At 47.8% G+C, this 12648-nt stretch overlaps 1 protein-coding gene across 4 annotated transcripts in view; it reads left to right on the forward strand.

The window, feature by feature from the left end:
• The first annotated feature begins 626 nt into the window (after nucleotides 1-626).
• The window catches only part of FAM169B (Protein), an 86978-nt gene continuing 74956 nt past the window's right edge, over nucleotides 627-12648 (forward strand). For 3 of the 4 annotated variants that reach the window (XM_070478176.1, XM_070478177.1, XM_070478174.1), the window contains exon 1: nucleotides 627-699. In XM_070478176.1, coding sequence (XP_070334277.1) covers nucleotides 669-699 — 31 coding nt within the window. In that variant the 5' untranslated portion in view covers nucleotides 627-668. The remainder of the gene's footprint in view (nucleotides 700-12648) is intronic. The other variant, XM_070478175.1, reaches the window with a different exon arrangement.

The following is a 12648-nucleotide window of genomic DNA, read 5'->3' on the forward strand; positions in this document are numbered from 1 at the left end:
CGGATGCCCTGCCTTTGAGTGTCATTCGTTGTCTTTGAGCGTCTTTTCAACTGTATACATTTTCAAAAAGGTATAAAACCAGGGATTCTTGCCCACAGAAATGGAAATAGTAGAAAAAAGTGGGAAGGGGCCCAGAGAGTGGAGTGCCGGACCCAGGGGCCTTGGTGAGGACGTGAGGATGCGAACAACTTATCTTCCAACAGGAACAGTTAGTCTATGAAAGTGAAAGTCGCTCAATCCTGTCCCACTCTTTGCGACCCCGTGGACTGGGGCCCACCAGGCTCCTCTGTCCTTGGGATTCTCCAAACAAGGATACTGGAGTGGGTAGCCTTTCCCTTCTCCAGGGGATCTTCCCGACCCAGGGATGGAACCTAGGTCTCCCGCATTGCGGGCGGATTCTTTACCAGCTGAGCCACGAGGGAAGCCCCAGAGGAACGCTAACTACTCACTACTCCTCAGAGGTGGTGATGAGTGATGAAAAGTCGCTGTGCAAACGGTGTAGGGAGCCGGGGTCCCTAGCGACAGCTTGCGGGTCGATAGCCCCGGGGCAGGGGGCGGGGGCCATGGGGACCCGGGCAATTCAGGGCGCGGGCGGGGCCGCCGCGGATCCCGGTGCGGCGGCACCCTTGGGGACCCGGCCGGGGCGGGGCGCGGGCGAGCGCGGGAGCATGGACGCGGAGGCCGCCCGTGGAGCCGCAGGTAAGGGGCGCAGGGGCAGCCCGGCCGCCGGCCCGCCCGCCTCCTTCGCCGGCCTCCGCGCGGGCCCCACCCCGAGTATCGGGTTTCAATGGCTGGGCTGGTCCGAGCGCTCCGGGCTCCCGCGCTGCCGAGCGAGACCGTACACCGCGCGCCGCGCGCGGCCAGGGAAACTTCCCCCGGAGTCGGCTCCAGGGCGCCGCGAGCCGCGCACCTGTGCCCGCCGCGGAGCGAGACAGCGGGCGGTCGGGGAGGTCGGGGGCTCGGCGCGCGGGGCTCTAGCGCCCACCGCCCGGAGGCGCGCCCCCCAAGGGGTCTCGGTCACCGCCCTCCCGACCGTTCCTAGGATCCCAGGCCGTCGGGGACCCGAGGGTCTGACGAGCTCTCTGCCTTCCCGTAACCTCGGCGGCCTAGGAAGCTCACGGTGGGGAGTGGGGAGGGCCCCGTAAAGCGTCTAGGGTGGCGGCCGGCGCCCCTGTGGCCCCCGCTCGGCTACTGTCAGTTCCGGCCCCGACCCAGCCGGCCAGCCGGGTGCCTGGGGTGGCGGTCCGCCCGGGAGCCCGCCCCCTCTCCGGAGAACCCGGCGAAACCGTGTGACTTCTGAATTTGAAAGCACCTAGGACAAATACCCAAGAGCGTTTCCTGCAGCCCTGCAAAGAAAGGAGTGTGTGGATGGGCGCAGGCATAGACAGGGGCGGTGGGTGCTCTTCTGCATCCTTCCCCGTCCCCTTGGGGACCCGCGGCAGTAAGGGCCCCGTGGCCAGTGCTCAAGGTCCAGTCTCGCCCTCCCACCAGCCCTGCGCCCACGTGCAGTCAGAACGCAGACTGGTCACTTTCTCCCACCACACATTTCTGTAAGAGAAAACTCAGTCTTATAGAGGTTCCTTGCCTTTTATTAGAAGCCAGTGGCGGTGAATTACTTGTTTTTATAACTTGCATTCCAAAGCTGTGACTGAGTTGTTTTTCCCCGATTTCAAGTGAAGGAGTTAAGGACGGATGGTGGCCACCGCCACTTGTATGAATCAGTGACATTCCCCGTGAAAAGTTTGTCTTGGTCTAGAGATTGAGAAGGGTTTGTCTCTAAGTTTAGAAGGAGAAGAAGTGATTTTTTTCTGTAGTGCTTCCTGGAAGGTTGGTTGATAGTGAGTGCTGTTGCCTGTCCATTTGAGAACTGGGGCAAGAAGAGAATGTGTCTTCTTCCTTTGATATCACCTTTCTCACCTGCAAAATGGAGGAGACCTTGCCCAGTTAGGGACTTACTGTACAGAAATACCTCATGTATTTTAAACACTTAGCAGGTCTGCACAAAAAGCTCAGTTTGACTTTCTCCCCCTCCCCTCCCTCTCAGAGTGGTGCCTGGGTCAGAGAGTTTCTCCCAGCTAGTGCCTTAGACCTGCTTATTCTACCTAGCTTTACTCCGTTTTAATGGGAGAAGTAATGGTCATTTCATCTTCTGGAAAAGTGCAGTTGGCCTAAACGGCTTCAGGATTTTCCTGTATTTATGTCAGCGTTTGCTGTGGCTTTCATGGTTGCTGATGGCCCAAATGACATACAGCAGTTGTGCATTTTTCATTCCCACATGTGCTCGATTCTAATGGATGGGAGTTCTGCATAGCTGAACCCATGCCCAAACTCTGATAGCCCATTTCCAAAAAGGGCTTCAGCCAACCATGTCTACGTGGGAATGAATCCTTTTTCTTTTAGCAGGGAGGCATGAGACTCAGAATTGTTGCTTTCAGATAAGACTGTATGCCGGTCCTCACTTAGTTCTAGCACGAAAAGCTAGGGAAAGGGCACGTGACGTTCCCATTAGAATTGCCTTTGTATCTAGATGAGGTTCCTCAGTAAAGGTGTGTCTGGGGTGGGGGTTACCCTCAATAATTCAAGACATATCCCAGGACCACACATGCAGTCTCTCTCTCTCTCTGAAAGTTTGTATGTGTTTTTAATTTCCCTGATATTGAAGGCCTTCTTAGGTTCCACCAGACCATCTGTTGCTGTCATTTTAGCTTGGAGTGTAAGAAAGAAGGAGACAGTCAGACACAACTGAGTCCTGTTACTCCTCTCATCTTTTACCTTGAACTTCCCTCATCTGCAAAACAAGATCTTAAACTGCCTCATGAGGATTAGATGAGACCTTGCATTCATCAGAGCGGACTGCTGGGTCCCTGGGGAAAGTTTCAATAGACTCAGACAAGGTGCTTTGTTTTGCTCCCCACCCCTCCATTTACAGGGCTTCTCAGGTGGCACTAGTGGTAAAGAACCTGCCTGCCAATGCAGGAGGCCTAGGAGACGCGGGTTCGATCCCTGGGTAGGGAAGATCTCTTGGAAAATGGAATGGCAACCCACTCCGGTATTCTTGCCTGGAGAATCCAGGCAGAGGGGCCTGGAGGGCTACAGTCCATAGGGTTGGTCATGAAGATTCAGACCTGACTGAAGCTACTTAGCCAAGTCCAAGTTTACACAAATAATTGAAGTGTTTGTGAGAATCATCTGTTGTACCATCTCCATTTAGGAAGTCAGTTTCGAGTTCCAGTTTAGAAAAGTTAGGTGCTGGACAGTTTGCCATGGGGATAAAAGCAGAGATTTAGAGATAGGAAAGCCAGCAAGCTAGGAGGAAGCTTGCACTGGGGGGACAGGGACTCTGGTGATGCCACTAAAGGGACTGATTCTGGGAGGGCCAGTCCAAACACACGACTTCAGAACGGTTCAGTGTCTTCCGGTTGGAGACACGGAAGAGCTGGTCAGACACTCGGACTCTGGAGCAGGCAAGGAATCTAGAAAGGCCGGTGCTGGCCCTGCGCTCTGTCGGGGACCCCTGTTCCTGAGAGGAGGGAGCAGAACAGACGGAGGTCTGGGGAGGGCGTCTCCCCAGGGGAGGTTAGGCTCAGGGAGGGAGAAGCTCTGGAAACCTGAGAAGGGGCGGCGGGGAGGCCCCGGGGCTGAGGGAGGCCGGCAGGGGCTGACTGCAGGGCTCAGAAGAGGGGCTGGGGAGGGGAAGACCACAGGGAAGGGGGCCAGAGGTCACGGACCCCGAGGGCCGCCAGGCACAGCTGCTGTTTCTGAAACGTTTTCAGGAAAAGAAGAGGGAGAAGACTGAGGAGGTGGTTAGAGTGCAAGACGGTGACTGTTCCCTCGCCTTTTTGGTGGAGGAGACCTAAAGGCATTTTTGGTAAACTAACCCTTAGAAGCACTTTTCTGCCTGCCGACTATTGCTGTAAGCCCTTTCCAAGTGTTTCCATGTGCTGTGCTTGGTCGCTCAGCCGTGTCCAACTTTTTGTGACCCTGTGGACTGTAGCCTGCCAGACTCCTCTGTAGCCCACCAGGCTCCTCTGTCCATGGGATTCTCCAGGCCAGAATACTGGAGTGGGTTGCCATGTCCTCCTCCAGGGGATCGCCCCAACCCAGGCATCGAACCCAGGTCTCTCGCATTGCAAGTGGATTCTTTACTGTCTGTGTCACCAGGGAAGCCCAAGAATACTGGAGTGGGTAGCTTATCCCTTCTCCAGTGGAACTTCCTGGCCCAAGAATCGAACCAGGATCCCCTGCATTGCAGGTGGATTCTTTACTGACTGAGCTACCAGGGAAGCCCAATTGAACCTCATAGTAAATAGTAAAGGTAGATACTAATTTTATCACATTTTACTGGTGAGGAAGCTGAGGCACAGAGAGAAGTCATTTGCCTAGTCAGCTGGCTAGTAAGTGGCAGTGTTGGGATTTAAATTGGGGGGTGATTGGTGGTAGGGGTGATTTGACTCCCAGAGAAAGGGACCTCTCATGGGGGTGATGTCTGCCCCCTTCCCCCACCCTAAAACCAAAGTGGAGACTCAGGAATGTGAGCTCATATTCCATGAGCCAGTTCCTTGGAGATGAACTCATGTTAACAAAACACTTCAAAAGAATTTTAAATATTCAGCAGCCATTTTGATGAATATTTTGGTCAAATGTTCATCAGACCCAAAATGTAGAAGTGTAGAGGTGTCCTCTTAGAGGAACAGGGATCTGGCAAATTTGGGGGGGGGTGTGTCTCAGTTCTGGGGGCAAGTCTTCCCTGGGGGTTGTGGCAGAGGGCTGGACTGGGCCCTGGGCATCCTGTCAGTGTCACTGCTTTTGTGACCCGGGGCAAGTCTCCATTGCTTCATCAAGAGGGAAGGGAGAGGATGAGATGGTCTCTAAAAGTCCGCTCCGCCATGACGTGTGTCACCCACCTCCCGTCCCTGTAACCAGACTCTCATCCTGCTGAGGGTAGGACCTTACTGATCTTTCTGTCCTCCTGCCCTGATGGCTGCGGGCACATGGTCGGAGCCCCGCGAGCCTCTGATGGAGGAATCATCTCCTTTCAGATGCTGGTGAAGGGCTTTGTTGGTTCCCTGGCTGTGGGGAGGGTTGCCAGGGGGATTTTGCCAATTTGTGTATTAGGATGTGTGATGGTGCGTGCTGCCCTGCCATCCCCGGGGTTGAGCGCCACTGGTCAGCCCACCCTCTGGGGGATGTCTTGCCAGGGGTCTCACTCTCCCTGGGCAGGCCTGGCTCTCAATGAGTCACTCTAATGCCTGGGCATTTTGTATGTCCCTGTCTGCTGGTTGTAATTCTTTGCCTTGTAATGGTATCCATCCTATGGATGGTCCTTGTTCATCTCCACCTCTTAGACATCAAGGGGTATTTTATGTTATTAAATGGGTTTCTCTGCTATACGAGGCCAGGCCAGAGATGACTGGTGTCCTAACCTCCAGCTCCTGCTGTGGCCTGGCAGAATAGAGTGAATGACCGGGCGGCCAGGACTAGAGCTGGGAGGTGGGAAGGGGGCGGGCGCTAAGGTGTTGTCTTTCTGACCTTTGAAACCCTAATCTGGTGGGTGACTGCCTGACTAGCCTTAGTAGGGTCCCTGCCAGCAGCTGGCTCCTAACTCCTCTGATGACATTCTTATTTGTAGCTCAGCTCTGGGAAATTCCAAACAGAGGATTATAGCAAATGGCTGTGCTTCCTGCTGTGTCGTGTGGCACAGAACACAATTTTAGGGCAAAATTCAAGCACACTTGTTGGTCAGATGCTCCTGGTGTCATGTGACTTTTAAAGTCAGGGTTATTGTTGGGGATTTAAGTGACTGTCCGTAGCAACTGAAGGTCTAGAGCCTTTGAATAATGCTTGTTTGGCTTTAACAGCTGTGGTTTACAAATTCCATGCCTTGTAGCACACCCATCCTCTGCTGTGGGTTTTCTTTTCAAGGCCAGCGATCAGCAAACTTCCGTGGGGGTGGGACATAGAGCATATATCCAAAGGCCACTTTGTTCTGTAGAAATCCAGCCTTGTCTTTCTCCCCACTTCTCTGAGCCACTGGGACTGCTCTCCCAGCAGACCTTGTGCATTCCTTGTGCCCACACAGTTGTTTTGTTTTCTGCTTAAACCAACACCTATTGTCTGTCAAGGTATATAACTATTTTGATGTTTCTTTGCTCCTCCAAAGCTGAGCAGCGAAGGGGCCACTGGGAATGGCTTGAGGCTAAGGACTGGGGGCTCCCAGGGAGGGCAGAGGGGGAGCTCCTGTCCATGTGTGTGTTGGGGGCTCCCACGGCCCAAACCCTCCTAGACCGCTTGGTTTCCTTGTCTTGCAGAAATTAAGACAAATGTGTTTTTCTTGGAAACCGAGTCTCTAACCACTACTTGCAAATTCCACAGAGAGAGCACGAAGGCTGTATTTGTTTCTCCATTGCACTGTGCTGAAATAACCCCTGATGAGACTCCCTGAGTATTTCAGTGTAAGTGCTTGAGAAGTTGAAGCTGTGATGATGCCAGCCTTGCAGCGACTTCTGCTCACCGTGCTGTCTCCCCGCCCACTGTGCTCTATGCGATGCTGCAGAGTGGATCAGATTTGCCAAGTGTTGTATGTGGGTAGAGGCATATAGGCCCAAACAGGGAATTATGCATGTTCATTCATTTTTCCCTTTATGTTTTCTAGCAAGTGATTTCTGTAATGCATGTGTGTAACCCGCATTTGAGCTATTAGAACATCTTGGAAAACCATTATCATAAGCTCAGGAGGGGGAAAATAATTGTTCTGTGTTTTTCCAGAATACATGATAACTGAGTAAAAGTATAAAAAATGCTTGCTAAAAGAATTAATAAAAATCTGTCCTTGTGCAAAAGCATAGTCTGATTACTTGTTGATGAATATGTTTTTAATCATAAGAGTTAAATGTGAATATTGACAGATCATCTTGTTTTCATTTCTTGCCTTTTTAAAAATTGAGATTTCCCCCACCCTGGCCCTAATTCTATTTTTTTCCTCTCTCCTATTTTGAAATTTGATATCTATATTTCCATTCTTTTAGGGGCTCACTTAGACATTTTAATATGCATGTTATTTCTAACTAACCCTGAAGTTAATCAGTTTTAAACTTTCTCTGAAATCATATGAGGGCCTTGAATGACCCCACTCCAGTTACTTCCTTTCTGATTTCTTTTCTTTTGTTGTGAAGCACCTTAGTTCTATTACGATTTTTTTAAAATCTCCTTAAATTAGATGTTTTTGTTTTGTTTGGTCAGCATTGGCTTGGGTTTTATCCACATGTTTCTCATTTTCTTTGCTCCCATTCCTTCTTGACTAATTTCCTCTTGAGGTCAGTTTCCTTTCCCTTGATAAGCACCCTTTTATAAATAACTTTAGGGAAGATATGCTGGTAGTAAAACTCAGATTTTGTTTTTCTAAATGTTTTTTATTTCACCCACATTGCTGAAAGTTACTTCTGCTGGATTGGAGGATGAAAGTTATTTGTTCTCTCACTTTAAAAATGTCCTTCCATTGTCTCCTGGCTTCCATAGTTGCCATTGAGAAGACCGCTGTCAATGGAGTTGTCCTTTTCTTGGGAGATCTGTCTTTCCCTTCTGGCTACTTTCATCTTTTTGTGTTGTTGTTTTGCAACTTGACTACAGTACATTTAGGAGGGGAGTTTTCTTTATTCTCCCTGCTTTAGGGTTGGTTGGAATTCTAGAGTCAGAGGATTGGTGTCTTTCATTAATTCTGGAGAAATTTCAATCAAATTCCATCAAATCTTGACTTTTCCTTATTATTTGTTCTCCTTCTGAAACCTCGATTAAATTGTTGCTGGATGGACCTCATCATTCTACTCTCCATCTCCCTTAACCTGCCTTTCATATTTTCCCCTTGCTCTGTCTTTCTGTGCTGCATTCTGCATAATTTCTTCAGATACATATTTTCAGTTCATTGGCTATGTCAGACATAAATTTCTAGAAGCTCTATTTTCTTTCCCTCTTGAATCTTACTGGGCAATTAACAAATCTTGGGCCTTTATGTACATTCCATATTTAAACTTTTAAAAAGATATTTCACATCTCTATCTTCCATATGAGATAATTTGGATATCTGCAGTCTTTGTGAGTCTGAACCTATAGTTTGTGCTGACTCTTTTGTGGCAGTTTATTTCATCATACGTTAGAGATTTTTGAAATTGGGTCTAAATGACCCCAGAGCTCTTGCCCTCATGTTCAGAATTTTATCAGTGTTTTAATGCCAGTTCGGTTTGTAATATCTCAAGGAAAACATTTAGTATTTCAGAATAATGTACAGCTTGTTCTTCTGTTAGCAGGTTCATCAATTTCCCACTTTGGAAAGAGCTAGGATCTTAACAGCAATTAGACTGTTTCCAGTGTTAGTTTATAAATGTGTCACAATATGAAAGCTACTAGTTGAATTGCACTGACTTATATGAAGTGGTGAGGCTAAAGTAGAAAGTCTGGCCCCTCACCCCCCATCCATCTAGCAGCAAATTCTGCCCTGTCCACTGCCACATCTAGCTCATGTCTTCTCATCATCTTCACTGTCATCATTAGTCTAAGCCATTGTCACCATTTGTCTCAGCTTGCACTGCCTCCGATTTGGTTTCTTGGGGCAGTATGACCTGGCGGAGCAGTAAACTGCGGTTATACCCCATTGGGGACCCTTCAGCAGCCTCCTACTGCATTTTCCTTGAAACCTGAAGTCTGGAACTTGGCCAGAGTCCTGTTACCCTGGCCTCTGCCTGCATGCTTCCTGTGACTTTACGCTTCTTCCCTTGACAGGCATGCTGCAGGCACGCTGGCTGCCCTTGACCTCGTGGACTCCCTCTGCTCCTGTCTTCCTTCTGCACGGCTGCTCCTTTGGGCTGGGTGGCCCTTGATCTTGCTCAGCATGAGGCCAACATTTTGTTCTTCTGTCTTCTGCTTAATGGTCACCTCCTTAGAGAGACCGGCCCTGGTCATTCTGTCCTGTCTCCCACCTCCCTTGTCACTCTCCTCCCTCCATGCCATGGGGGTGTTTAACTCTTTATGTTTCCTGACCAGGCTGTAAGTTTTATAAGAGCAGAGGCCACTTCTGATTTTTCACCACTGTGTTGACTAGCACTTAATATGGTATCTGGCAATATGAAATTTCCTAAGTGATGGCCCAGTTTTATATTATACATTTATAAAATAGCTTTATAGCAGAAAGTTCTTTAAGCCTTTGCTGTAGAGTTGGTAATGAATGTGATCTGTGTCTGATTAGACCTCTTTCTAGGACCATGGGTTATTGGAAAGACCTTGGTCTAAGCTGAGGTCACCCTTGGGCAGGGACTCTGGGAGCAGATATCATAGAGGCCTCAGGGCATCACTACGATTCTACTACTGCCACTACTACTGTTATTACTACTATTATTGTATTTTTAAAAACGGGTAGTGTTTTTTTTTCCTCCAAGCCTTAAAGTATCAATGACAAACAGTCTGTTCTCTTTTCACTGCAGCCAGCTCCTAGCTTCTGCCACCTTTCTTGGGGGTTTGGCTTAGCTAGACAGTGGGCAAAGGTGGCATCATTGCCCTGTAATGCAGGTGCTGGAGGAATGCTGTGTAGGTTAGCCCGTTTAGGCCACATCAGCCTTGCCACTTATCTCTTTGTGAATTCCTGTCACTCTTTCTAATTCTTACAAGCTTTTAAAATAGTTGTTAAAATTATTAATATATGGACCAAAGAATTGAATAGACATTTCTCCAAAGACATAGAGATGGCCGGTAAGAGACTTCTCTGGTGGTCCAGTGGTTAAGAAGCCCCAGTGCAGGAGACGTTGGTTCAATCCCTGGTTGGGGAACCAAGACCCCACATGCCACAGGGCAACTAAGTGCACGGGCTGCAGCTGCTGAGTCTGTGCCCTTTAGAGTCTGGGCGCTGCAGTGAAAGATCCCGAATGCCACAGCTACGACTCAACACAGCCAAAGAGAGAAAGAAATATTTAAAACAACAGCAACAAGAAATGGCCAGTTAGCACATGAAAAGATGCTCCTCATGACTAATACAAATGAAAACCATAGTGAGATACCACTTCACACCCATTTGGATGGCTGTTATCAGAAAAAGCAGAAAATAGCAAACGTTGGGTGAGAATATGGAGAAATTGGAACACTTGTGCATTGCTAGTGGGGATGTAAAATGATACAGCCACTGTGGAGTGTGGCAGTTCTTCAAAAAATTAAACATAGAACCAGCATATGATCCAACAGTTCCACTTCTGAGTATGTACTCAAAAGATGTGAAAGCAGGGACTGGGAGAGATATTTCTAGATCCATATTCATGGCAGCATTATTCACAATAGCCAAAACGTGGAAGCAACCCAAGTGAACATCAACAAAGGAATGGATAAGCAAAATGGGGTGTGTGTGTGTGCGTGTGTGTGTATAAAGCAGGATATTATTCAGCCTTTAAAAGGCAGATATTTTAAACAATGCTATACTGAGCGCTCGCTGCCATTTGTGCTGGTACACAGTGTGTGGTCCTCGACATGATATAAATTAGTAAGTACACAAACTGGTAAAGGCTCTGATGGAAATCTCAAGATCTGGGTTTGAGTCTCAGCTCCATTACTAACTTTCCATTTCTGAGTGTGTTTCCATTTCTAAAAAACGGGTTTAATTTTTTGTTCTTTCTTAACTTCAAGGAGCTGATGTAAATTTCAAACAAATGAGGAAGTGCTATAGCCCTTTTGTTAACTGGAAAAAACTGTTCAAGTATAAGGTATAAAAGGGTACATTTAATGTAAGAACACACCACTTTTTTTTTTAATGCTTTCTTTCCCAACCAGTACTTGAGATAATTGTTTATCCACAGAAGGCAGAATGTTAACTTTCTTTTATATGTCTTCTGTTTAAAATTGAGCTGGTACTCACCTGGATGCATACTTCGTCTACTTTTCAGTTTTGCACAGGAAAGACCAATGCCTTTATAAAAATGTAGCTTTCTCCAGAAAGAGAGACAGATGCAGAGAACAAACATATGGATGTGTTGGGATTGACATGTCTATACTACGATGTATAAAATAGATAACTAATGAGAACTGACTGTATAGCACAGGGAACTCCACTCAATACTCTGCAGTGACATAAATGGGAAGGGAATCCGAAAGAGAGGGGATACATAGAGCTGATTCACTCTGCTTCTCAGCAGAAGCTCATTCAGCCTTGTAAAGCAATTACACACCAATAAAAAAATGCAGCTTTCTCAACAGGTTTCCAGATATTGGGACATACCTGCGCCTTCACTGCGTGGCTCGCTGCCTAAGTCTAAGGTCACCCCACTCTTCTCCACTCATTCTCCATGCGTAATAGTCGGGGTGATATGGCTGAGTATTTAAAAAACAGAGGCTCCAGCTTAATCTACAACTGAGTCATGGAGACTGAGGATTATTCTACTTTCAGTTCTCCTTGTTGCTCTGCACAGGGCTGAGCGTGCCAGATAGAGACCCAGTTTTTAGGGTCTTTAGACCCTTTTTAGAAATATTATTGTTAGCAGTGTAATAGATGGACATACAGGGATGTGTGACTTCTGGATGAAAGTTTACAAAGTCCTCCAACAGCCACAGTTTTTTGGTGGGTTCTGAGAAATGTTATTCTGTGACTACCGGGTAAAAGCATGCTGGTGGTGAGTTATTTTTTCCCCTCTCGTCGTGTGCCATGTGGTTTAGGGCTCTGCTTTCCTGCTGGACAGCTGTCCCCTCCCCCACAGCATTTTTCCCACCGGCTCAGGACTGCCGCGTGTTGTGGTGTGTTATTGACTCTGGAGTTTGGTATTTTTACAAGTTCCTGGTCAGTTAAATTCAGGGTACAAAGAATCAGGCTTTCCATGTTTTCCTGAGTGTGTGCCAAAGCCCTCTTCCTTCCTGGCAAAGGTTAGACCAACAGGGCACCATAACACTGACCACGTGGGGAGGAAGGACTCAAAGTCAGGGTCAAGGTGGGCCTGAGCCTCCTGCAGCTGCATCAGGTGAGGCCCCCTTCTGTTACCATTTGTGAGACGTTTGAGATGCTATTTCCTCCTGTCTGCCCCCGTAGGGCTCCACATTTGTCCCCCAAAATGACACCTCTTTGAATGCAAAGGGAACAGTCTGTTTCAGACCCACCTCATCTCCTTTCAAGTGATTCAGAGGGAAAAATAGTTTTATCTTTGTATCATTCGCCTAAGAATAAGATGCACCAATGCTCAGATTATGAGACCTTCATATTAAAAGCAATTAGGATTACATAAATCTTTGTGTGGGTGGCATACCAAGTCATCTGCATACTTTACCATCTTAGATTTGGGTGGGATAAGTGATTTATTCTCAGCCAAGGCAATGACAAGTTGCAAGTTGGCCAATACTAAATCTGTGGTAACAGAGCAACAGGCTCCCTGTCAATTCCTGGCGACGAGACCTACCCTGCTACCTACCACCTGCAGACCTTTCTCAGCACTGCCTCCGTTCCCTGACAACTTCGCTCATCTGCTCAGAAATTCTAACATATTCTACATTCTGTCTTCCAACTTTTTTTTTTTTTTCAATTCTTTGCTAAGAATATTTTGGCGATCAGCTGCTCTTCAAAAATCAACAAAAATATCCAAGTGTGTATTTGCTTCACCTTCTGTTCTCTCGTCCTCCAAGTGGAGGACTGCTCCG

Source organism: Odocoileus virginianus, chromosome 16 (assembly GCF_023699985.2).
Source record: "Odocoileus virginianus isolate 20LAN1187 ecotype Illinois chromosome 16, Ovbor_1.2, whole genome shotgun sequence".
Lineage (NCBI taxonomy): Eukaryota > Metazoa > Chordata > Mammalia > Artiodactyla > Cervidae > Odocoileus > Odocoileus virginianus.